The 27,693-nt window shown below is 39.8% G+C and overlaps 1 protein-coding gene and 1 pseudogene across 1 annotated transcript; one reads left to right on the top strand and one right to left on the bottom strand.

Annotated features, from left to right (window-relative positions):
* The first annotated feature begins 1,003 nt into the window (after positions 1 to 1,003).
* Positions 1,004 to 3,268, top strand: LOC118976736 (disintegrin and metalloproteinase domain-containing protein 21-like). Its single transcript, XM_037031365.1, has one exon. The coding sequence runs from the start codon at positions 1,115 to 1,117 to the stop codon at positions 3,266 to 3,268; it is 2,154 nt and encodes a 717-aa protein (XP_036887260.1). The 5' UTR covers positions 1,004 to 1,114.
* Positions 3,269 to 10,716: 7,448 nt separating this feature from the next.
* On the bottom strand, positions 10,717 to 15,937 carry LOC118976735 (disintegrin and metalloproteinase domain-containing protein 20-like; annotated as a pseudogene).
* Positions 15,938 to 27,693: the final 11,756 nt, after the last annotated feature.

Below are 27,693 nucleotides of genomic sequence, written 5' to 3'. Positions count from 1 at the left end.
AAGCAAGAAGAACAGAGACAGAATCATGGATATGGAGAGAGTTTTGATGGTTGCCAGATGGGATGGGGTTGTGGGAAACGGGTGAGGAGGTGAGGGGATTAAGAAGTACAAATAGGTGGTTACAGAATAGCCTTGGCAATGTACAGTACAGTATAGAAAATGGAGTAGCTAAAGAATATACACAGGACCCATGGACATTAACAATAGCAGGGGAATAGCCTCAGGGAGTGGGGTGTGCTGGGTTTATGGGGGAAAGGGGGGAAATTGGGACAATTGTAATAGCATAATGAATCAAATAGAATTTTTAAAAAGAATGATAGGGAGTGGATAATAAAAGAGGGAGGAAGAAAGGCTAAAAATTACAGTAGTCAAATATAACAGGATGAATGGTTTGCAAATAACTTTGTGGGCTGTGGAGAATAGGAACCCAGGCTCTGGCCCATGAGGTACACAGGGCTTCTGAGAATTGGATTTCTCCAGGATGACCTTTAAAGAAAGCAGTATAATCTGTTGAAGCTCGAGTTTAATAAGATAAGTAGATACAGGGAGCTCTGTGAAGGGGGTTAGGATTGAGTTTGGTTCTCTCTCTCTCTTCCTTTGTTATTGAAAAAAAAAAGACAGCCAAAGTCATAGGGGAAGCCTTACAGACAGATGATATGGAGCAACTTGAATCAGGGGAAAGAAAGTACTGACTAGAAATGAATTCAGAGTCCAGAAGATCATTGGTAGTGGGTCAGGCATCTTCATTTCCATGTCCTATGCAAGTCTTCTCAGATTAAATGAAAACTGGACTATCTATCATCCAACCTCAACAATCATTAACATATGACCAATACCCCTAACTTCTATAACCCCAAACTTCCCAACCCCATTTATCAAAAGCAAATCCAAAGCATTTCACCACTCAATTATTTCTCTCATCAATTATTTCCTTACCTAATCCCATCCCCTTCCCTACCCTTCTTTTTATTTTCAATTTCAGCACTGCAGCTTTGATGGCCAGTTCTGTCAGGACTCAGATCCTTTAAAGGGCAGCTCTAGACAATGACCAGCTCAGAGGGATAAGCCAGACGAACAGTATCTCACTCATTTTCCCTGGACAGATAACTTCATAATGGAGGCTGCTGAAACCAGGGCATCCATGAGACTCATTCTCCTGCTCCTCTGGCTTGGGGTACCTCTATCCCCTTCTGGCCTGTCCCAGGCTAGGCCCTCCAGCTCCCCAGAAGTGGTGGTCCCCTTGAAGCTGACCAGCAAAGGCAGAGGTGCAAAGGCTCCAGGCTGGCTCTCCTATAGCATTGAGTTTGGGGGCTGGAGAAACATTGTCCACATGAGAGTCAAGAAGCTCTTGGTTTCCAGACACCTACGGGTGTTTACCTACTCAGACCAGAGTGCCCTGCAGGAGGATCAGCCTTTTGCTCCTGATGACTGCTACTATCATGGTTATGTGCAGGGGGTCCCTGAGTCCCTGGTTGCCCTCAGTACCTGTTCTGGAGGCTTTCGAGGAATGCTACAGATAAATAACCTTGCTTATGAAATCGAGCCCATTAGGCACTCTACCACATTTGAACACCTGGTTTATAAGATCAATATTAATGAGACTCAGTCCCCACCTATTAGATGTGGCTTAACACAGAAGGAAATACACCAACAATTGAAATTTGAAGAGGCAGAGACAACAACTCTCAAACAAGTTTCTACTGATAACTGGTGGGCCCATTCATGGTTTCTGGAACTGGTTGTGGTGGTAGATCAAAATTTCTTTGTTTACTCCCAAAGTAACTTCTCAAAGGTGCAGGAGGATGTATTTCTTGTTATCAACATAGTGGACTCCATTTACCAGCAGTTGGGCACTTATGTGATTTTGATTGGGATAGAGATTTGGAATCATGAAAATGTTTTCCCAATGATAAGCATAGAACAGGTTCTGGAGGATTTTGCTCAGTGGAAGCAAATTAGTCTTTCACAGCTACAGTATGATGCTGCACATATTTTCATTAAAAATTCACTTATAAGTGCACTTGGTATAGCCTATGTTGCAGGAATATGTCGTCCTCCAATTGACTGTGGAGTAAATAATTTTCGAGGAGACCCCTGGCCTCTTTTTGCACTCACTGTGGCTCATGAGTTAGGCCATACTTTGGGGATGCTGCATGATGAAGAATTCTGTTTATGTGGGCAAAGTGGTTGCATTATGAATGCTATCAGAGTGCCAGCACAGAGATTCACCAATTGTAGTTATGGAGATTTTACAAAGACCACTTTAAACCAGGGATCATGTCTGCACAATCCTCCAAGTCCAGGGGAAGTCTTTATACTGAAGCGCTGTGGGAACAACGTGGTTGAAGGGGAAGAGGAGTGTGACTGTGGTTCTATAAAACAGTGTGAACAAGATCCCTGCTGTCTCTTGAACTGCACTCTGAGGACCGGTGCTGCTTGTGCTTTTGGGCTTTGTTGCAAAGACTGCAAATTCATGCCATCAGGGGAAGTCTGCAGACATCAGGTCAATGAATGTGACCTTCCAGAGTGGTGCAATGGGACATCCCATGAGTGCCCAGAAGATGGATATGTGCAGGATGGGGTTCCCTGTAATGACAATGCCTACTGCTATCAAAAGAGATGTAATAACCATGATGAACAGTGCAGGGAGATCTTTGGTGAAGGTGCAAAGAGTGCATCTCAGAATTGCTATGAAGAAGTCAACTCCCAGGGAAACCGTTTTGGCCACTGTGGTCTAAATGGGACGGCATACCTAAAATGCAATAGCTCAGATATCTTGTGTGGGAGAGTTCAGTGTGAGAATGTAAGAGACATTCCCCGTTTAAGAGATCGCTTTGCTTTGCAGCACACTCATGTAAATGGTGTCACCTGCTGGGGTACAAGTTATCATTTAGGGATGAGCACACCTGATATTGGTGAAGTGAAAGATGGCAGTGTGTGTGGTTCTAGAAAGATCTGTATACACAAAAAGTGTGTTAGTCTCTCTCTCCTGTCACAAGTCTGCCTGCCTGAGACTTGCAACATGAAGGGAATCTGCAATAACAAACATCACTGCCACTGTGGCTATGGGTGGTCCCCACCCTACTGCCTATATAGAGGCTATGGAGGTAGTGTTGACAGTGGCCCAGCAGCTGCCAGAAAAGGAGTTTCCTTTCCATTAGTTATAATTCTTAGTTTGTCTGCTTTGCTTCTACTGTTGGCTACTCTATTTACATACCTTCAAAACCATTGTGGCCCTAAGGAGACCAAGGCTCACACTTCAGATTAAGAAAATACCTCTAATTTAATATCCTATGCATCATAACATTTTAGTTTATTGGAGGTAGAAATGTTACATGCCTGAAACTGGGCACACTTCTGACAGTTGACAGAAAAATGAAGACCTTCCTTTTCATCAGTATTAGAAAATTGCCATCAAGAAAAGGTAATTCTTAAGATTTCCCTAGCTACTGTTTATTGTGTAAGCAGCCAATAAAGCTCCAGTTTCACTGAGGTAGTCCTTTGTGTCTCCTGAGTGCATATATGATTCACAGGGAAGACAAGAGACAGACATGTAAAAACCCACGGGTGAGTTTTGCCTCTCAATTTATTCCCAAAGTAATTTCTCAAAGGTGCAAAGGATACATTCCTTGTTGTCCTGTAGTGGATACCATTTATTAGCAGCTGGGTGCTTATGTGATTTTTGACTGGGATTGAAATTTGAAGTCATGGAAATATTTCCCCAATGATAAACATAGAACAAGTCAAGACTGCAAATTCATACCATCAATGAACTCTGGTCAATGAATGTCCAGAGTGGTGCAATGGGACATCCCATCAGTGCCCAGAAGATGGATATGTGCAGGATGGGGTTCCCTGTAGTGACAACACCTACTGCTATCAAAAGAGATGTAATAAAGTTGGGGAAATTACTTAAAATTTCTAACATTTTCCTCCAAAATCTGAAAAGGAAGATGATAATACTGCTTGTCCCACCCAAACTCTTGTGTTTATTTGGTAACAAAAAATGAGAAATTCTTGTTAAGGCATAAACAAATTATTGTTTATTAAAAATCCCTGCCCTGTTCCCTCTGTGTTTTCTAGTCAAGTTTATCTACTCTAATTCTTTGTTTTAATTTGGTGATTTGGGTATTTTCTTCGAGTATTTTCTTTGAATACCAGAATATACTGTCTGTGAGGGCTGGGTTATTTTTATCTTTTTTGCACACTGTTTTATCCCAACATGTAGAATAGGGTATAATAAACAAAAAAAAAAATCTGAAAGAAATAATTAATATAAACAGATTGTTAATTGTATGAAATTAATTAGGAAAAGTAAAAATAAACCTTCATCCTATTTTTAAAGCCACTGAAGCTCCTGCTCAAAATTGGACACTGAATATTTGAAATAGTGTGTATTTATAGCACTCCCTCTGGTTCTTATCCTTCGCCAGCCTCTTTGTCTCCAACCTGCCTCCTCCTCGGTCCATTCTCAGTGTTTTTGGAACTCCTGTTTCTTAGAAATATATATCTAATTAGATACCCTCTATATATGGTCCAGATAACTGGACCAAATATATATATGGTCCAGATATAAATGCCGATGATTGGCAGACTGATGCTAACTTCTGCAATGAGCATCTATTGTTCATTTGCAAATCCTGAATCAGATCAATCATGGACTCATTGCCATATTGAAGGAAAAACCAGGTACTTTTTAGAAAATACCCTCTGGTGTCACCACAAATATATGAAATATTCCCCTAATTTGTTTCCCAAACAGAACCTGGTTTCCCAAAGGGACTTTTTCCCCAAATGGCTACATATGTATCAGAGTAAGTACACAATGGGAGAAGGGGGGATTCTTAGGTCTTTTGAAGACTATCAGATGCAAGATCTGACCCGATAGAGATACCACAGAATCCAAAATGCTTCATGAAGGAGACCACGTTAATACAAAAAAAAAAAAAAAATCCAGCCCTGCCTGGTGTAGCTCAGTGGATTGAGCGTGAACCAAAGGGTTGCTGGTTTGATTCCCAGTCTAGGGCACATGCCTGGGTTGCGGGCCTGGTCCCTAGTGGGGAGCCTCTGAGAGGCAACCATACATTAATGTTTCTCTCCCTGTCTTTCTCCTTCCCACCCCCTCTCTCTAAAAATAAATAAATAAAATCTTAAAAAAATAAAATAAAATCCAGATTCAAGGCCATCTCCAAGGAGGTCCAATAAGTCCATGAACCCACTCTGGCAATTTCTCCAGCTCCTGAGTAAATAAGCTCAGAAGATGATGGGTTCCTCATAATCCTTCTTTGACCTGTGAAATAAGTGTTATGGTAGCAAAGACCAAGTGAGAAGCCCTAAAAATGTCCCCCATGCCCACTTATCTCCATAGTAAAAAAGAAATACTAATACATAGTGAGTGAAACAGCAGAGATTATTGCCACCACTTAATGGTTGCAGAGTGGTGATCCACATTATACTCCCATTTAATTCAATAGTATTTCTGCAGCAAAGATCAAATGGGTCTTTTTGAATGATGCTAAATTACCATAAACTTATACAAGTAGAAGCCCCAAGTCATGGATACTGTGTTGGATGTAGTAACTACACTAGAAGAGATCATCAAGAAAACATAACAGGCCTGGCTGGTGGAGCTCAGTGGATTGAGCGCCAGCCTGCAAAACAAAGGGTCACCAGTTCAACTCCAAGTCAGGGCACATGCCTGAGTTGTGGGCCAGGTCCCCAGTAGGGGGCGCATGAGAGGCAATCACGCATTGATGTTTCTCTCCCACTCTTTCTTCCTCCATTTCCCTCTCTAAAAATAAATAAATACATATTTTTTTAAAAAGAAAGACAATCCTAGCTGTACAGGCACATAGGAATATAGAAAACGGATCAAGAACAAATTTGAGAAAACAAATTATCAGTATCAGTAAGGAAGGAATAAGGAGACACAATTAGAGTTTGTATAAATATAAAAAAGAAAATGAAAAGACATTATGAACAACTTCATACCAATAAATTTGAGAATAAGAGAAATGCCTTGAAAAACATAATTCGCCAAAACTGACACAAGAAAAAAACTGAGTAGATTTTCCTCTACTAAAGAGATTAAGTATAAAATTATAGATTCATATATTTCTGAGAAAACAAAGTATTAGATTGTCAGGAAACAGAGGTCTTACCCTCATTAAACTATATAACTTCAAAGAAACAATCATGTGGAACAGGCAGTGTAGGCAAGGTCCAGAACCACCAACACCTACAATTCATATATAACAAGGGTATGAAGGCACTGCCATTATAGCCCAAAGTGACAAAAATCTGACAAGGTTTGCTCGGGCCTACAAGGTAATTCTGTTTCTCTGTCTACAAAACTGACTACATCGCTGAACACTTTCTTTTCCAGGTGTTCATCCCTAATAAGTATCGTGTACCCTAAACTCCAATTTGGCGTCTGCTTCTAAAAAACTCAAACTATCACAATGATGTAATTACTGAAAACACTTAGCAGCCCTAGGACCAAGGGCATAAAGAAAAGAAGTTGAACTTATTAGAGTATTGATAATTAAAGGACATCCTCTGCAGAGCAAGGACCAAACCCTCTAAGGAAGGCAAGTGACCAGTTACTGCTCATGCTTCAAGAACTCAGAGGAGCACCACCCTGTAATCCCAGAGCTGCAACTCAGATCTCTCAGGGTGTCAGTGGCCAACTGATTCTAGTACTTCTAAGGAAGAATGAGGGTCATTCTCACAAAGCCAACAGAACTGGAATCCCAAATCAAACATGGCTACCAGAGTGAGTGACCCCAGCTAAAATGATACTATGTGTAACTTTGAGCACACAGGAAAGTCAACACCCTTCTCCCGGCATCCTTTATTCCAGGCTACTTCTACTGCCCTCTTTCAGCATAGCTACCTGGTAGAGAGCTGGCAAACAGAAATGGGGTATGGCCCTGACTGGTGTAGCTCAGTGGATTGAACGCAGGCCTGCAAACCACGTGATCGCGGTTCAATTCCCAGTCAGGGTACATGCCTAGGCTGCAGGCCAGTTCCCGGTTCCTGGCAGGGGACGCACGAGAGGCAACCATACACTGATGTTTCTCTCTCTCTCCTTCTCTTCCCCTTTAAGATAAATAAACAAAAATTTTAAAAAAGAGAAATGGGGTATGTAGTTTCACATACCAGACACTACATCTTACAATATAAAGGTGGGAGACAGTTTAGATTTGGTAGACATTGGTTTAAAGTGTGTCTTTGCAGCTCCTTTGCTCAGGGTAAGTACAGAGCATTTGAGTTCTTGCTCCCCAGCATGTTGTCAATTTGGCTCAAATAAATTCTTATAAAAATTCTCTTTAAAAATAAAAAGAGATGACTTCCAGATAAAAATGAACTTTTAATATTGCTTGAAAGACCCAAGAGGAAGTAAGAACATGCTAAGACTTCTTTGGTGTAATATGATGCAGACAAGAGATCCTTAAAATTTTCTTTAAACATTAGACATGTTTCTCTAAGTAAAAACTAGAGACTTTTGAGGAGATCCAAGATGGTAAAGGGGAAAGTGGAAGCTACACTAACCACCTTCCAGGACCGAACTTGAATTACAACTAAGTTGTAGAGAAAATCATCCTTAATAACCAACTGAACACTAGCTGGAGAGAAGCCTTGCAACCATGGACAGACAGCAGAAACCACTTCACCACAACATGACTGGTAGGGAGTGTGGAGGAGACATGACAGGGCTGGCTGGGCTCCCGTGGGTGGCAGCTGAAGTGCTAGAGGGAAATTTCAGTGGTCGGTGGGTTCCCCCTGAGAAGTGCGGGGTCTAAACCCCCAACCTGGGCTCCCCAGCCTACAACACCAGAACTGGACAGGAACACAGATAACAGGAAGCTGTGAAAAGCAGCGAGGTTTCTGCCTGCCAGGGAGAGATGGCTAAAGATGGCTGGAGACACAGAGAGCCTCTTAAAGGACCAACGCACAAAATTCTGTTTGCAACCACTTACTCTGGGCTCTGGCAGGAGGGCAGAGTGGACTTAGAGACACTTGAGGAGAGTCTGGGGTTGCTGGCTCTGGGGAGAAAACTGAAGGCACAGCCACCAGGATCCCTGTGCTGAGTCATTCCCCATGCTACAGGAGCCATCTCTCTCAGGCAGAGCACTCCTCTCTGAATGGCATCAGCCTGAGAGAAAACAATATCCCTGCTGGCAGAAATTATTCAGCTTAAGGCTATAATGCTGATTAGTTTAATGGCTAATGCAGAAAATACAAGCAAGCAGACAAAAATGGGAAGAAGACAAAGAAACAGACCCCAAGTGAAAGAATAAGAGAATTCTCCAGAACTAGATAAACTGGAGATAAGCAATTTATCAAAATTTAGAGTAATGATCATAACAATATTACACATAGAAAACATAAATAAAAGACTAGTCAGAAATAAAAGAGTGCAATATCTGAAATAAATAATACTCTGGAAGGGATAAACAGTAGGTTAGATGAAGCAGAGGATTAAATCCATGATGTGGAAGGCAAGGTAGAAAAAAAACACAGGCAGAGCAGCAAAAAGAAAAAAGAATTTGAAAAAATATGAGGCTAGCTTAAGAAACATTATAGGCAACATGAAGCCTAACAACATCTGCATCATGGGAATACCATGATGGTAGTCTCCAGAAGGAGAAGAGAGTTAGCAAGGAATTGAGAATGTATGTGAAGAAATAATGACTGAAAACTTCCCTAACCTGGTGAAGCAAAAAGACACAAGTTCAGGAAGTTCAGAGAGTCCCAAACAAGTTGGACCCAAGCAATCCTACACTGAGATACATCATAATTAAAATGACAAGACTTAAAGACAAGGAGAGAACCATAAAAGCTGCAAACGAAAAGCAGGTAATTAACTACAGGGAAGCACAAATTAGTCTGGCATCTGATTACTCAACAGAAATATCTCAGGCCAGAAGGACATGGTATGAAATATTCAAGTGATGAAAAGCAAGGACCTAAAACCAAGGCATTACCCCAGCAAGGCTATCACTTACAATTGAAGGAGAAATGTTGGGAACCACCCTGCCTGGTTTCAAGGCTCCAGGGCAATCAGGCCTAAGAAAAGAATGCATAAAATTCTGTGAAACCTGCTTTGCTAAGAATACTCTCAATTTTAATGATAAGGGTCCAAGCATAAAATGAGTTTGTTTCCCAAAGTTTTCTAGCCCTTTGGCTACCTGACTCTGACTCAGATAAGCCCTCAGAGTTCTTTGAATGTTATCTACTGTTTGATCATTACTACCTGACAATGATTGAGCTTTACATATATATGCCTTGTATACTTACGCAAATTAACCCAATGAAAGCTCATTGAGGAACAGGCTCAAGGCCCTTCTCCTTTGAGAGAATGGCCACCTTTCCTTTCCAAGCATATCATGTATTGGTAGAATTATTCTCATCTATGAGGGGCAGGGGGCTCTGCTGGACAAAACTGCCCCATAGAGAAATAAGGAGTGTCCCAGACAAGAAAAAGCTAAAGGAATTTGTTAACACCAAACCAGTACTGCAACAAATGTTAAATAGCTTGCTAGAAGAAGAAGAAAGAGAAGGAGAAAAAGAAGGCAAATAGTCTTAACAATAAAATGGCACTAAATATGTATCTATCAATAATCACCTTAAATGCAAATGTATTAAATGCTCCAACCAAAAGACAGAGGGTAGCTGAATGGATAAGAAAACAAGACCCACATATATACTGCCTCCAAGAAACCCATTTCAGATTGAAAGATACATACAGACTAAAAGTAAAGGGATGGAAAAAGATAATTCATGCAAATGGAAAGGGAAAAAAGCTGGGGTAGCAGTATTTATATCCAACAAAATAGATTTTAAAATGAAGACTATAGTGCCCTGGCTGGTGTAGCTCAGTGGATTGAGCGCGGGCCTGCGAACCAGAGGATCGCGGTTCGATTCCCAGTCAGGGCACATGCCTGGGTTGTAGTCCAGTTCCCTGCAGGCCAACTCCCAGCAGGGGACGCACAAAAGGCAACCATACATTGATGTTTCTCTCCCTCTCTCCTTCCCCTCTAAAGATAAATAAATAAATAAAATCTTTAAAAAAAAATGAAGACTATAGTAAGAGACAAAGAAGGACAATACATAATGATAAAGGAAACAATTCAACAAGAAGACATAACCCTAGTAAACATTTACTTACCCAACATAAGAGCACCTAAATATGTGAAGCAAATCTTGATGGTTATAAAAGGAGAGATTGACAAAAATGCAGTCATAGTTGGGGACTTTAATGCCCGTTGACTTCAATGGACAGAACTTCCAGACAGAAAATCAACAAGGAGACAGTGGCCTTAAACCACACACTAGGTCAAATGGATTTAATTGATATCTTCAGAGCATTTCACCCCAAAGTAGTAGAATATACATACTTTAAAAGTGCACATGGAATGCTTTCTCGGATAGACCACATGCTAGGACACAAAACAAGCCTCAACAAATTTAAGAAGATTGAAATCATAACAAGCATCTTCTCTGACTACAATGCTATGTAACTAGAAATCAAAGAACACTGAAAAATAGAAAGACATGGAAGCTAAATAACATGTTATTAAGCAATGAAAGGGTCAACAACAAGATCAAGAAAAAATAAAAAGATACCTTGAAACAAAGGAAAATGAGGATACAACAACTGAAAATCTGTGAGGGCACTGGGAAAGCCATTCTATGAGGGAAATTACAGGCTTATCTAAAAAAAAAAGAAAGAAAGAAAGAGCTCAAATAAATAGTCTAACTTCAAACTTAAAGGAAGTTGTAAAAGAACAACAAAGCCCATAGTGAGTAGAAGGAAAGAAATAATAAAGATCAGAGCAGAAATAAATGAAATACAGTCTAAAAAAGTGATACAAAGATCAGTAAGTTCAAGAGTTTGTTCTTTGAAAAGATAAACAAGTTTAACAAACCTTAACCAGATTCATCAAGGAAATAAAGGGCCCAAATAAATAAAATCAGAAATGAAAAGAAGATAATTAACTGACACCAAAGAAATACAAGAAATTGTAAGAAAATATTATGAACAACTGCATGCAAACAACCTGGACAACCTGGACTACATGGACAAATACCTGGGAACATATAATCTTCCAAAACTTAATCAAGAAGAATCAGAGAATCTGAAAGACAGATTACACCTAGTGAAATTGAAGCACTCCATGTCTCCATTTCTTATACCATTCCCAACCTCTCCCCATCTATTTTATGCCTACCAATTATATTTATTCCCTGTACTTTCCCCCCTCCCATTCTTCCCTTCCTCCTCCCTACTGAAAAATCTCCATGTGATATCCATTTCCCTGATTCTGTTCCTACTCTCGTTGTTTGCTTAGTTTTTGTTTTCATTTTTTTTAGGTTCAGTTGTTGATAGTTGTGACTTTGATGTCATTTTACTGTTCATAGTTTTGATCTTCTTTTTCTTAGATAAGTCCCTTTAACATTTCATATAATAAGGGCTTGGTGATCACGAACTCCTTTAACTTAACGCTATCTGGAAAACACTTTACCTGTCTTTCCATTCTAAATGATAGCTTTGCTGGATAGAGTCATCTTGGGTGTAGGTCCTTGCCTTTCATGACTTTGAATAGTTCTTTCCAGCTCCTTCTTGCCTGTAAGTCTTCTTTTGAGAAATCAGCTGAAAGTCTTATGAGCACTCCTTTGTAGGTAACTCTCTTTTCTTCTTGCTGATTTTAAGATTCTCTTGTTATCTTTAATCTTGGGTAACTTAAAGATGATGTGCTTTGGTGTGTTCCTCTTTGGGTCCAATTTCTTTGGGACTCTCTGGGCTTCCTGTACTTCCTGGAAGTCTATTTCCTTTGCCAGATTAGGAAAGTTGTCCTTCATTATTTGTTCAAATAAGCTTTCAAGTTCTTACTCTTGTTCTTCTTCTGCCACCTCTATAATTCTGCCGTTAGAGCCTTTAAAGTTGTCCCTGAATTTTGTAAGCCTCTCCTTATTTTTTTGAATTCTTGTTTCTTCATTTTATTCCAGTTGGATGTTTATTTCTTCTTTTTGTTCCAAACTGTTTATTTGAGTCCTGGTTTCCTTCCCTTCACTGTTAGTTCCCTGAATATTTTGCTTTATTTCACTTTGGGTAGCCTTCATTTTGTGACTAAGCTCAATCAGTTCTGTGAGCAGCCTGATTCCCAGTGTTTTGAACTCTGCATCAGATAGGCTGACTATCTCCTCATCACTTAGCTGTTTTTCTGGAGCTTTGATCTGTTCTTTCATTTGGGCCATATTTCTTTGTCTTGGTACACATGCTATGTTGTAAGGGGTCAGGGCCTTCCACCTGGGGCAGGCAACCCTCTTTGCTGCATTGTGGCCATCTGTGGGGGAGAGGTCAGAAAGGGAACAATGTGGCTGGCCTGCTCCACTCTAGCCACACTTTCCAAGAACTCTCCTGTGTGAGACTGGGAGTCTCTCCCACCATGGGAACCCTTGCAGTAGTTTACAGCTAGCTTGAGTCTTTAGTTTCCCATTCAGCCAGTCCCACCTTACCTGGAAAGTCTGCCACCACCTTGCCACAAGTCCTCTCACTTTCACCTCTCTTATTCAATGTAGTACTGGAAGTTCTAGAGACAGCAATCAGACAAGAAGAAGAAATAAAATGCATCCAAGTTGGAAAGGAAGAAGTAAAACTGTCATTATTTGCAGATGACATGATATTGTACATAGAGAACCTCATAGATTCCACCAGAACCCTGCTAGAACTGATAAATGAATTCAGTGAAGTAGCAGGTTATAAAATTAATATCCAGGAATCAGTTGCATTTTTAAATGCCAATAATGAACTAACAGAAAGAGAAATTAAGAAAACAATGCCATCCCTGGCTGTTGTGGCTCAGTGGATTGAGTGCTGGCCTGTGAACCAAAGAGTTGCCACTTCGATTCCCAGTGAGGGCATTGCGGGCCAGGTCCCCAAATGGGGGCTCACAGGAGGCAACCACACATGGATGTTTCTCTCCTTCTCTTTCTCCCCCCTTCTCTAAAAATAAATAAATAAAATCTTAAAAAACACCAAAGAAAACAATTCCATTCACAAAGCTACAAAAAGAATAAAATACCTAGGAATAAACCTAATGAAGGATGTAAAAGATCTGTACTCAGAATATTATAAGACACTGAGAAAGAAATTGAAGACAATACAAATAAGTGGAAGCACATCCTGTGTTCATGGATAGGAAGACTAAACATCATTAAAATATCCATACTACCCAAAGCAATCTATAGATTCAATGCAATTCCTATCAAGACTCTAATGACATATTTCACCAAACTAGAACATTTCAAAAATTTATAGGGCACCATGAAAGGCCACACATACCAACAGCAATCCCAAGAAAGAAGAACAAACTTGGAGGAATCATGCTACCTAAAATGAAACTATACTAAAAGGCCATAGTAATCCAAACAGCATTGTATTGGCATAAAAAGAGACATACAGATCAATGGAACAGAATAGAGAACCCAGAAATAAACTCACACCTTTTCAGTCAATTAATATTAAACAGAGGAAGCAAGCACACACAATGGGCTAAAGATAGTTAGCCCAATACATGGTGTTGGAAAAATTGAACAGATGCCTGCAGAAAAATGAAACTAGACCACCTTCTTACACCACACACAAGAATAAATTTGAAATGGATCAAAGACTTAAATGTTATACCCCAAACCATAAAACTCATAGAAGAAAACATAGGCCACAAAATCTCGGACACTGCCCATTGCAATATTTTATCAAATATATCTCCCCAGGTAAGGGAAACAAGAAAAAATAAGCAAATGGAACTACATCAAACTAAAAAGTTTTTGCACGGCAAAGGAAATCATCAAAAAAATTAAAAGACAATCCACAGAACAATAGAACATATTTGCCAACACATCTGGTAAGGGATTAATAACCAAAATGTATAAAGAACTTATGAAACTCAACACCATAAGAACAAACAACCCAATTAAAAAATGGGCAAAGTACCTGAATAGACAATTCTCCAAAGAGGACATACAGATGGCCAATAGACATGAAAATATGCTCAATATCACTAATTATCAGAGAAATGCAAATTAAAACCACAATGAGGCATCATCTCACACCTGTTAGAATGGCTGTCATCAACAAATCAACAAACAAGTGCTTGTGAGGATGTGGAGAAAGGGGACCCCTTTTGCACTATAGGTGGGAATGCAGACTGGTGCAGCCACTGTGGAAAGCAGTATGTAGGCACCTCAAAAAAATGGACCTCCTTTTTGACCCAGTGATCCTACTTCTGGGAACATATCCAAAAGAACCCCAAATACTAATTTGAAAGAACATAAGCACCCCTATGATCATTGCAGCAGTACTTACAATAGCCAGGATATGGAAGCAGCCATATTTACATAATGGAATACTACTTGGCCATTAAAAAGAAAAACTTGCCTTTTGTGTCAGTATGGATGGACCTGGAGAACATTATGCTAAGTGAAATAAGCCAGTCAAAGACAGACAAATACCATAGTATTGCACTCATATGTGGAATCTAATGAACAAATTGAATTAACAAGAAAAAAGGGGACAGACTCATACATGGAGAGCAAAATGACAGCTAGTGCGGGTGGGAGGTTAGGTGGTGGAAGGATTAAGAAGGAAAAAATGATTCATAGACATGGACAACAGTGTGGTAACTGCTGGGAGGAGGAGAGTATAAGGGGACTAAGTGGTGATTTAAAATAATACAATAAAGATTAAATAAAAAAATAAAACTAAAGATTTTTTTTAATGAAACAGGAGCCTTAGTGTTCCTCTTCTTCCTGTGTTAGCTCTTCCTTCTTTAGCTCTTCTTCCTTTTTTCTTTTATGTTTCTTACAAAGCACAAGGAAGCAATATAAAAACAAAACAATCAAAGGAATAAGCCACAATAAGGACAGGTAACCCAACTTTGCCCATGGTCTTTGGTTCTTAGGAGGTGGGCCTCTATCATTACTACCTCCATTGCTTGGCGAAGGGAGGTGCTCGCCCACGGTGGCAGTGGCAATGCCGTTTACTACTGCAGACTCCCTTCGTTCGGCAGGTCTCAGGCTGACAGTCTTGTGGCAGATAAAACAAACTGACACACTCCCAGTGGATGTATCTCTCTTCTGGACCACACATAGTGCCATCTTTCACTTGACCAACATCAGGTATGGACATCCCTACATGATAATCAGTGCCCCAGCAAGTGGTATCATTGAACTGAAACTGAAGTACTGTAGTACGTTATATCAGATTAGGAATTACTGACACATTCGCACACTGAACTCCCCACAAAAGATATCTGAGCTATTGCATTTTAGGTATGCCATCCCATTTAGACCACAGTGGCCAAAATGGTTTCCCTGGGAGTTGACTTCTTCATAGCAATTCTGAGATGCACTCTTTGCACCTTCACCAAAGGTCTCCCTGCACTGTTCGTCATGGTTATTATACCTCTTCTGATAGTAGTAGGTGTTGTCATTAGAGGGAACCCCATCCTACACATATCCATCTTCTTGGCACTGATGGGATGTCCCATTGCACCATTCTGGAAGATCACATTCATTGACCTGATGTCTGCAGACTTCCCTTGAGGGCATGAACTTGCAGTCTTTGCAACAAATTCCAAAAACACAAGCAGCTCCAGACTCCAGAGTAAGTAAAAGTATTGAGGCAGGTCCACAGGCACTACCAGCTCAAGAAACTGCAAGTGAGTCTACCAGCCTACATAAGAACTGTACATCACAGTGGAATTACACAATTCTCGCATCCAGCTGGAGTGATATTTCTCTTCTGTTAAGCCACATCTCATAGGTGGGGACTGTAATATCACCTGTCTAATTTATACACCAGGTGTTCAAATGTGGCAGAACACCTATGTGGCTTGATTTCATAGTTGAGGTCATTTATCAGTAGCATTCCTCAAAAGCTTCTAGAACAAGTACTGAGGGCAGCCAGGGACTCGAGCACACCCTGCATATACCCATGATAGTAGCAGTCATCAGGAACAAAAGGCTGCTCTTAGTGAAGGGCACACTGGTCCATGGAGGTGAACACCAGGTGGTGTCTGAAAACTAAGAGCTTCTTGACCCTCATGTGTACAATATGTCTCTGGCCCCCAAACTACAGGCTATAGAAGAGCCAGTCTGGGACTAGCATCTCTACCCCTGCTGGTCACCTTCAACGGGTTCACGGCTTTTCAGGAGAAAAAGTGCTGGAATAGCCTGGCCTGAGAATGGCCATAAATGGACAGAGAAACGCCAAAGCACAGCAGAAGAGGGACCTTGATGTCCACCAGGCCTCACCCACTGCCATCATGAAGCTACCTGTGCAGGGCAGAAGAAGGCAGGGAATATGGCATTGCTGGTACAGTCCCTCCCTGTAAGCTGCTCAGGGCACAAGGCTGGCCTTTATAGAGCCGTGTCTTTGAAGAGTTGGACCATCAGGGCTGCAGTGCTGAAAGTGAAAATACAAAGAGCCAAAAATGGGGTGGGTGGGGTAGGGAGGGCAGGAGAGAGAGAGAAGAAAGTGAGGTAAAAATGATTCTTTGATTGGGAAGGCTTGAATCAATAAAATGCCTGAGATTGCCCTTACATATATGTAAGGGGAGGAATGGGGATAAGGGTAGTTTTCTAGGAAAAAAGATGGAGATTCATCATAGGTGGATTATGGCTGAACCTGGATGTTGGATACATAAGAATTCATGGGATATTATTCTCTAAATATATAAAATTTTCTATATTAAAAGACTGACATGTGCCCTGGCTGATGTGGCTTAGTAGTTGAGTGCCGGCCTGCGAATTAAAGGGTCACCAGTTTGATTCCCGGTAGGAGTGTGTGTGTGGGTTGCGGGCCAGTTCCCTGGTGCGGGAACATGCTAGAAACAATCAAACACTGATGTTTCTGTCCCTCTGTTTCTGTCTCCCTTTCCCTCTCTCTAAAAATAAATACATAAAATATTTTTTTAAAAATCCTAAACCAAATCTTAGCAAATTGACTTCAATAAAAAGACATCATCACAAAGTATGGTTTATTTCTGAAATATAAGATTGGTTAATGTTTGGGTGAAAAAGCCAGTGTAACTGATCACATTAGCAAAAGAAAAGAGAAAAATTGGGTTTTCTCAGTAGATTCAAAAAGTTTAAAACATGTTTGACAAAATTTAAAACTACTGGGCTTCCATTTTCTGCCATGGTGGTTATGAGCACCAAATATGCCCTTACTTCATAAGAACTAGAAGAGTAGAACAAATATATAAAACAACTATTTTAAAACTTTGATAAAATGGGCAGTACAGAACTATAATCCCTGAGATTCACATGAAATCTCAAGGGATCCCAAATAGCCACAACAGTCTTGATAGGAAAGAACAAAACTGGACACCTCATACTTCCTGATTTCAAAACTTATGACAAAGCTACAGTAATCAAGAGTGTGGTATTGGCATAATTATGGACATACAGATTAACGGAAGAGTGCCCCAAAATAAACTTGCACATATATAGTTAAATGATTTTTGACAAGAATGCCATGACCATTCAATACAGAAATGACTGACTGTCTTTTCAACAAATGGTGCTGGGAAAACTGTATACTCACATACATAAAAGAATGAAGTTGGACCCTTACCTAACATCATATTAAAAAATTAACTCAAAATGGATTAAAGACCTAAATAGTAGAGCCTAAACTGTAAAACACCTAGAAGAAAACATTGAAGAAACATTTAATAATGCTAGATTTAGCGATGATTGCTTGGCTAGGACACCAAAATCACCAGCAACAAAACAAATATCAAAATTAAAAATTTTGTACTTCTAAGTATTAACAGAATGAAAAGCAACCCAAAGAAAATATTCATAAGTCATACAGCTTATAAAAAATTAATACTCAGAATATATAAAATACCCCCACTCAACAACAAAAAATCCTAATTTAAAACTGTGCCAAGGACTTGGAATATTTCTCCAAAGACACACAAATTTTCCCTATCATTTTATCATTTTTAATAAGTAGTTTGTTTAAAAAGATATAAAGCTTTGACATGTGTGGCTCAGTTGGGCATTGTCTTGTCTTGCAAAGCAAATGGTCACCAGTTTGATTCCTGGTCAGGCCACACGCCTGGGTTGTCAGTTAGGTACCAGGCTGGGATGCGTATGAGAGGTAACTGATCAGTGTTTCTCACATTGATGTTTCTCTCCCTCTTTTTCCCTCTGTTCCCCTACTCTAAAAATTAATATAAATAAGAATCTTCAAAAAATAAAATAAGTAATTTTTAGTTTTCTGAGGAAATTCCATAGTTTTCCACACTGGCTGCACCAGTCTACGTTCCCAGCAACAGTGCACTAGGCTTCCCTTTTCTCCACAACCTCACCAACACTTGTTTGTCGATTTGTTTATGACGGCCATTCTCACTGGTGTAATGTGTTATTTCATTGTGGTTTTAATTTGCATCTCTCTAATATTTAGTGATGCTGAACATCCTTTCATATGTCTTTGGGCCCTCTGTGTGTCCTCCTTGGAGAAGTATCTGTTCAGGTCCTTTGTCCATTTTTTAATTGGATTATTTGTCTTCCTGGAGTGGAGTTGTGTGAGCTCTTCATATATTTTGGAGATCAAACCCTTGTCCGAGGTATCATTAGCAAATATATTTTCCCATATGGTTGGTTCCCTTTTCAGGCAATTCCACCACTGGGATTATATCCTAAGAATCCTGAAACATCAGTTCAAGAGAACCTATACACTCCAATGTTCATAACAGCACAATGTACAATAGCCAAGTGCTGGAAGCAACCTAAGTGCCTATTAGTAAATAAGTGGATCAAGAAATTTTGGTACATTTACACAATGGAATTCTATGCAGCAGAAAGAAAGGAACTCCTACCCTCTGCGACAGCATGGATGGAATAGGAGAGTGTTATGCTAAGTGAAATACGCCAGGCAGTTAAAGACAAATACCACGTGATCTCACTTAGAAGTGGAACCTAATCAACAAAACAAAGCAAGCAAAATATAACTAGAGATATTAGAACAAACTGACAGTAACCAGAGGGGAGGGAGGAGGAGGATAATGGGGGAAAGAAGAGGAAGGGTCATCAAAGAATATGCATAAAGAACCCATGGACAAAACCATAGAGGGGTAGGATTGAGGATGAAAGGTGGGGGTGGGTGGAGAAGAGGAGAGTGGTGGTGGGAGGGGGATGGAGACAACTGTACTTGAAGAAAATAATAAAATAATAAAATAAATAAACCACTAATCATGTTACAGGAGAAACCTGGTTCTTCTTGCCAATGCTGTGAAACATTACAGATCAACATATCTATCAGCACGTAAGCAGGACTTAGTAGTGATATGTTCTCATGGAAGAGAAAAGGCCCAGCTGAGGTTGGGGAGAAAGGCAAGAGCATGGGTGACAAAAGCAAGGGCGGCAAGAGCATAAGGCCCTTTGTTCTGAGAATTTATGTAGTTGGTGGAATGGGGGTGAAGAAGTTACATACTGATTGACGGGGTATGTGACTACCCAAACTTAGGTGTGTGTGAGAGTCTGTTAGCCCAAATCCTTATCTTGCTCCAGACTCTATCTGTGCATCTTGTTGTAAAACAGGTATGTGACAGGAAGCAGTTAATTAAAGTTGGGGCACTTAGCAGAAGTTATTTTTTTTAAGATTTTATTTTTCTTTATATTTAAAGAAAGAGGAGGGGAAGAAATATCAATGTATGGTTGCCTCTCATGAGTCCCCTGCTGGGAACTGGCCTGCAATCCAGACATGTACCCTGACTGGGAATCGAACCAGCAAGTTTGGTTCGCAGCCCTCGCTCAATCCACTGACCTACGCCAGCCAGGGCTTACCAGAAGTTATTTATAAGCTCTTTCTGTAAGCACTAGGGACTCCCTCCTAAAACAGATAGTGACCAGAGGCAGGCAATTAACCAAAGTTTTGTATGGGCTTCTTCTTTAGGTACTGCGAACTCCCTCCCCTTCCCCCTTATAGGCCTTGGAACAAATACTTGCAAGGCTTTCTTCACCAGATAGTGGAAGACAATACATAGAATTTCAAGGACTGCCCTCCTCCGAGGCTATCATGGTGTTTTCTTGGGATGGAGGAACACCCATTATCATCAGACCACGTTCAGGTCTCCTGAGTTAGTGGTTGAGACATGTCTCCTTCCTTCTCCCTGCCTTGGTTTACTACCTATCCCACCTAACAATTAGGTGTGATACTGTGACTTACAATATTGAGAGTAAATACATATTTGATCTTCTGCCCCTTCCTGGCAGAGCTTTAAAAAAAACCCTTGGAATATACTAAGGAGAGCCACAAAGTCATCTTTTGTGATGTTAATGATGTGACTAGGTCACTTACAGATGGGGGCTGGTCATGAAGGGAAACAACCACATGATTAGAGGCTTGGAACTTGCAGTGTCACCCCCAGGGAGGGGAAAGGGCTGAAGGTATAGCCATCGATAGTCATGATTTAATTAGTCCTGTCTACAAAATGAAGCCTCCATAAAAACCCCAAAAGAAAGGGTTCAGAGCTTCCAGGCTGAACATACGGAGAACACCTGAGAATGAATGGGGCATGGCGCACCCAGACAGGTCATGCGAGCTCTGTACCCCTTCCCACTTCCCTTGCCCTCTACACCTCTCCCACTTGGCTGTCCCAGTTACAACCTTTTCAGATAAACCAGAAGTCAACTAAGTAAAATGTTTCTTGGAGTTCTGCAAGGCACTCTAGCACATTGATCGAACTGGAAGGGAGTCATAGGGGAACCTCCTGATTTATGATAGTCAAAGCCCAGGATAACACACCTGGGTTTGCAATTTGCATCAGAGGTGGGGGCAGTCTTGTAGACTGAGCCCCTAACACTGTGGGATCTGATGCTATCTCCAGGTAGCTGGTGACAGAATTGAGTTGTAGGACACCCAGCAGGTGTCTCAGAGAATTGCTTGGTGGTGCAGAAAAAAATAGAAACGGCATCAGAATTGTATTAGGTAAGTGCAAATCAAAACCACAGTGAGATACCACTTTACACCCATTATGAGAGCTATTAAAAAGAAACAACTGTTCCTTAGTGGCCCTTCCCCTAGTACCCCTCTCCCCGCTCCCCTCTGGGGGCAGGGTGGGAGGAGTGGTAGGGTGAAAATGAAGACAACTGTACTTGAACAATTAAAAACAGAAAAGAGATAACTAAATCTCAAAATATTATTTCTGAAGATAATTTTACCAAGGACAAATAAGCTGTTGCTCTTTGAATCTGATTTAATTTGTTTTTTAATCTTCAAATAAACTATTTTAAACATTAAAAAAAACCAGAAAATTGCAAGTTTGATGAGCATGTGGACAAACTGGAACCCTTGTGCATTGCTGGTTGTAAAGTAAAATGATGCAGCTGCCACAGAAACCAATATGGTGGTCCCTCAAAAAGCTTAAAAATAGAATTACCATTTCTGGGTACACAGAGAGAGAACTGAAAGCAGGGATTTGAATCAGCATTTGTACATCAATGTTCACAGCAGCATTATTCACAACAGCCAAAAATGGAAGTAACTCACATGTCCATTGACTGTGAATGAATAAACAGATTGTATATGTGTATGTATTAGTCACCTAAAAGTAAAAGGCCAAACTGAAAGACAACAAGCATTAAAACAAAAACAATAGTTACACCAAGGTTGTGGGTTTGATTACTGGTCAGGGCGCATACAAAAATCAACCAATGAATGGAACAACAAATTAATGTTTTTCTCTTTCTCTATAAATTTAAAAATTTTAAATTTTAAAAATTTAAATTGTTGTACAGTTTACTCCCATCCCAGGCCTCCCTACCTCCCTCCTATTTCTACCCCTGCTCCTAGTTTTTGTCCATGTGTCCTTTATAACTTGTTCCTGTAAACCCTCCCCCTTTCCCCCTGAAATTCCCTCCCCTCTGGTCAAATTTTTTTTAAAAGAATAGCTATTTGGTGCCCGGCTAGTGTGGCTCAATATGATTGAGTGCTGGCCTGTGAACCAAAGGGTCACTGGTTTGATTCCCAGTCAGTGCACACGCCTGGGTTGCAGGCCAGGTCCCTAGCAGGGGGTGCACGAGGGGCAACCACACATTGATGTTTCTCTCCCTCTCTTTCTCCCTCCCTTACCCTCACTAAAAAATAATTCTTTTTAAAGCAACGTATTTGAGATGCACTGATTCAGCCAGAAACCCAAGTTATATTCTGATTAGGAGGCTAAGGTAAGCGGTATTTATGAAAAAGGGAAGGGAACAATTACAAGGGAAGAATTTCTATAGGTCCAGATAAGCTAATATAGTAACACTAATTCTAAACAATGTTTTTAATTTTCAGCACAGTATTCATCAATCCATTAGTCATATCTGCTTTCTTGTTTTCCTTGCAAACAGTTCTGTGGAACACAATGTTGCCTTAGGTCCAGTCCAAAGGTTATTTTGTTTTAACATTTCAAAGGTTTGAGACACAAGGTGTGCAAGACTGTTCCTCTGGGGTGTCAGCTGCGACTCCATTTTAAAGTGGCTCCACTGTACATTATTTATTTACAAAAACACTCTGAAAACTCAAACCTTGCTGAGAGAAATTAAATAAATAACATATTCATATTCATATTCATATTAAATGAATAAACATAGCATGTTTATATTTCTGAAGACTTGATAGTGCCAAAATGTCAGCTCTCTCCAAATTGATGTATAGGTCAATCCCAACCAAACTGGACTACACTCCTACATATGAAATGTAAAATAATGAAGCTTCTAGATAATGACATAGAACACCTTCATAACCTCGCTGTAAAGAAATACCTCAGACAAGACACAAAAAGCACTAACAATAAAGGAAGAGAGTAATAAAGTGAGCTATGTCAGAATTAAGCACTGTTCATTTTTAGGCCACCATTCATATAGTAAAAAAGCAAGACAGAGTGGAGAAGATGCATTTACACACAATACATGTTACTGACAAGGGAGTCCTATCCAAATCATAGGATGACTTCTCAGGACTCTGTAAGACAACGGCAGATGAAACGGATGCTTAACATTATCCATCACCAAGAAATACAAATTTCAGTTTCAACAAGGTATCACTGTACACCCATCACAATTAGTGAATTGTTCTTTAACTGACAACATCAAGAGTCAACAAGAGTGGAACACATGAACTCATACACTACTGGTGAAAGTATAGCCTGGTACAATTACTTGCACATGTATACTGTTACTCATTTCCCAAGGCTGCCATAACTAGTACCATAAACCAGTACTTAAAACAAGAGACATTTATTATCTCAAAGTTCTGAAGGCTGGAAGTCCAAAATCAAGATGTCAGCAGGGCCACATTGTCCCTGAAACCAATAGGAGAATCTTTCCTTGCTTCCTCGTAGCTTCTTCTGGTGATTTGCTGGTAGTCTTTGGCGTTACGAGGTTTGCAGATGCATCCTCCAGTCCTCCATCTTCACATGATATTCTCCATTTGTCTCTTCACTTGGACTTGTTTTTATAAGGATACGAGTCATAATGGATTAAAGGTTCAGCATACTCTAGCATAACCTCATCTTAACTAAACACATCTGCAATGACTCTACTTCCAAATAAGGTCACATTCTCAAGATGGGAGTTAGGACTTCAACATACCTTGTTAGGGTTGGGGGACCCCCACAACTCAGCCTATAATATATACCAGAAAGTATGTACAAGGATATTCATAAAAGCAAGTTTTCATAATAGCCTAAAGGTACAATCTAGATGTCCACCACCATTAGAATGGATTTTTTTAAAAAACTTGTATTTTTAATAAGAATTGACTATATTTCTTTTTTTAAAGATTTTTTTATTTATCTTTAGAGGGGAGGGAAGGAGAGAAGGAAATATCAATGTATGGTTCCCTTTCACGCATCCCCTGCTGGGAACTGGCCTGCAACCCAGGCATGTGCCCTGACTGGGAATCGAACCACACACAATCCTTTGGTTCACAGGCCCACACTCAATCCACTGAGCTACACCAGCCTGGGCACTTGTAATATATTTACATGATGAAATATGGCACAGCAATGAAAATAAATGAACTACAATAACAGTAAACAACTTTGATGAACCTTACAAACATAATATTGAACAAAAGAAGGCACATGGGAAATACACACTGAATTAACACGTTAAAAATAAAAAATAGATGAATAAAGAAAATGTGAGATGTGTTCACACACACACAATGGAACACTACACAGCAATAAAAAAACGAAATCTTGCCATGTGAGAACAGACAGTTCTCAAGAGTGTTAAGTCAGGCAGAGAAAAACAAATACTGCATAGTTTCATTTACATGTACAATCTGAAACCAAAACCAAACCAAAACAGATTCATAGAAACAGAGACCAAAGGGATGATATCCAGAAGCGAGGGAATAGGTGAAAGGAGGAAGGGGAATATAATCAATGACCACTGTGGTAAGTTTACACGGTGACAGATGATTACCAGAATCAGTGGGATGACTACACTGTAAGATATAAAAATGTTGAATCCTGAAACTAATACAGCCAATATAAGATTGTATAGCAACTAAACTTAAATTTAAAAATAAGTTAAAAGATTCAAAAGTATTTAAAAAAATAAAAATTTAATAACTCTATAATAAAAAGTTTGGTAGAATTGAAAGCTAATATTTGAAGTCTGATAGAAATTCTTAGGCCTCCTCAGCAACTCCCTGGGCCCCCTCACCAATAATCAGGAAAGTAAAAGCCTAGTTTCCTGTGCCTGAGCCTGAGCCTGAAACTAGAAAAAAAAAAATGGCAGAGGAGAGCTCTGTAGTTGCACAAAAAGGAAAATAGATTCCCTATTCTAAATCTAGCTACCCAACTGCAAGCATCCTTAAAAACTGTTTGTCAAGGACAAACAGAAGTCCTAAGTCTTTTTCACAAGTAGTAAAAGCTTTAGTCATCTGAAAAAGTTAATCTAATTGATCTCAACTGTTATTTATAAACGAGTGAGTTTAGCATTGTTCTACATGTCTCATGGCTTAAATGTTAAAACAAAACTATCTGGTCTTTGGTTGCATCTGTTTATATATGCATATGTGTTCTGGATAAATATTTGGTATTAAAGCCAATTTAAATTGTTGATTTAATTTATGTAAAAAGACTTGTCTTTAGAATTACAAACATTTTATGTGATACTTTGATTTTGCCCAAAGTCTCATGAAGTTTTCAAGGGTAATCTAAACACAATTGTTGAAAAAAAAAGTTAAAAAAAAAAGAAAAATAGGCAGTCAAAATATTCATTTATGGATGCACTGTACATGGTAAAAATGTAAGAAAACAAGCAGTTACCATAAAACTGAGGATAAGGGTGACCTCTGATCAGAAGGACAAGCACTGTAAATAGAAGGAAACAGCCCTGGCTGGTGGTGTAGCTCAGTGAATTGAGCACGGGCTGGGAACCAAAGGGTCACTGGTTCAATTCCCAGTCAGGGCACATGCCTGGGTTGCAGGCCAAGTTCCCCAGTAGGGGCCACATGAGAGGCAACCACACACTGATGTTTCTCTCCCTTTCTCCCTCCCTTCCTCTATCTCTCTAAAAATAAATAAAAAAATTTAAAAAAGAAGGAAACATAGTTTCTGGGGTACAATTTCAAAATGTTTTATTTTTATCTATTTTTAGACAGAGGGGAACACAAAGGGAAAGAGGGAGAGAAACATCAATGTGTGGTTGTCTCTCACGCACCACCAACTGGGGACCCGGCCTGCAACCCAAGCATGTGCCCTGACTGGGAATTGAACCGATGACCCTTTGCTTCCCAGCCCATGCTCAATCCACTGAGCTATACCAGCCAGGTGCAATGCTCAATTTCTTTACCTGCATGGTGAGTTACACAGGTACAATGAGTTGTACTCTAACCTTCTCCAGTAATGTAGTTCACAGAAAAGAAGCTTTGCTGGAAAATACTTGATGTAAGTATGACAAAGAAAGAGTTAATATTGGTATGTCAAAAGTTCATGCTTAAATAAGCGGAAAATAAGCAAAGTGCAAAAGTTTATAAAACATGTTGCCTTTTGGGTAAGAAGGGGAAATAAGAAAATATTCATTTGTGTGCAATACATACAGCAAAGATACATGAGAAACTAATTAGGTTGGTTACTTTGAGAGGGTTGGTAGGAATGAGGTGGAAAAGAGAGAAGACATGACTCAGGGCAGAGGATGAAGGGGTGTGATACTTAGAATCTTTTAGACAGTTCTGACATTTAGAACCAAGGTAACACCTCACATACCCCAAAACAATACAAGAACAGAAATAAGAAGTCAATAAAATGAAATTCAAAACAGAATCAAATGAACTGAATAATTTAATGAATGAGTACCATGACCACACTAAAGAGAAAAAAATGTTAACCCAAGTAATTTTTAAACAGTATCTAAACTATATATCCTCAAGCTAAACATAAAAACAAGCAAATTCTGAACTCCAATTAGGAGGTCTCTTTTTGGCAGACGTAGAGGTTGACAATTCTAGCAAATAAGGGAAAATACTGTGACTAACAGGAACCAGAAAGCTTGTCAATGTGGGAGAGAGTTACACGTATAAGAGAACAAAAGCGAATCCTGTGGTGATGGACTGGAATTGGTGGTATTAGTGTGAATTGATGGCCTTTAATAAATACAGATGAATGCGTGGGAGTGTGTGTGCATTCACTCACATGTAGGTATGTATCTAGTTCTTCACTCTGTCAGCTGAGAGGGCCTACAAGCAATGACACCCTGGTAGCAAACAAGCACTCCTAGCACGAAAACCTTGCATTCTCTCCACCAAATGTAGGAAACTGAGAGACACGGCTGATTCCAGGGATGAGAACTGGAATAGCCCACTCTGCCAAAATGCAAAGAAAGCACTCAATGAATGACAGGATCATGCCAAAGGGCACAGGAATCAGCTTGAAGGGGCTCCCAATGGCCCAATCTGGAACCATGGCATCAATAAAAACAAGAATAGTAAAGAAATATTAATTCATTGAATAAAATAAGAACCTAGAAGTCCAAAATGATATAAACAAATAGTGGGAGAGAAGAAAGCTCTCTTCTTTATAGCAAATGACAACTAGTAGACACAGAGGAATGCTGGAATTAGAAAATCAGCCTTTGACAACCATCTCATTCAGGCAAGAAGTACCAGTGGATGCCAACTAGTGGGTAAAAATATAAGTTCTGTAAGTAACAGGCTCCTTACAGAACCTCTACCTGCCCGAGAAGATACCTCTAAACGACAAAAGAAAAAAATAGTAACTTTAAGTAGGGAAACCTGACAGACATGACTTTAACCAAGAAAGCTAACACCAGAAATGAGGCAACTAGCATGTGCCTCCGCAAACATCTTTTCCATGTTATTCCTGACAAAAGTGCCTGAGGTGAATTTAATCATAAAAATATCAACGTATCAAACAAACTGAAATTGAAAGACCCTAAACAAAAGAACTGTCCTAAACTCTTTAAATATCAAGTCATGAAAAACAAAGAGGAAATATTCCAGATTAAAGCAAACTAAAGAGATGGTACAACTAAATCCGATATGTTACTCAGGACATTCTGGTGCTATAAATGACATTCTTGGTACCTTTCCAGCAAGATATGAATCAGATCTATGGATTAGGTAGTGGTATCACACCAGTTTAATTTTGATAA

The sequence above is a fragment of the Sturnira hondurensis genome, unplaced genomic scaffold (genome assembly GCF_014824575.4).
Source record: "Sturnira hondurensis isolate 20B ecotype Veracruz unplaced genomic scaffold, ASM1482457v3 Scaffold0021143, whole genome shotgun sequence".
NCBI classification, from domain to species: Eukaryota; Metazoa; Chordata; class Mammalia; order Chiroptera; family Phyllostomidae; genus Sturnira; species Sturnira hondurensis.
The sequence above is the reverse complement of the archived record's forward strand: the minus strand, read 5'-3'. Positions and strand labels throughout refer to the sequence as shown.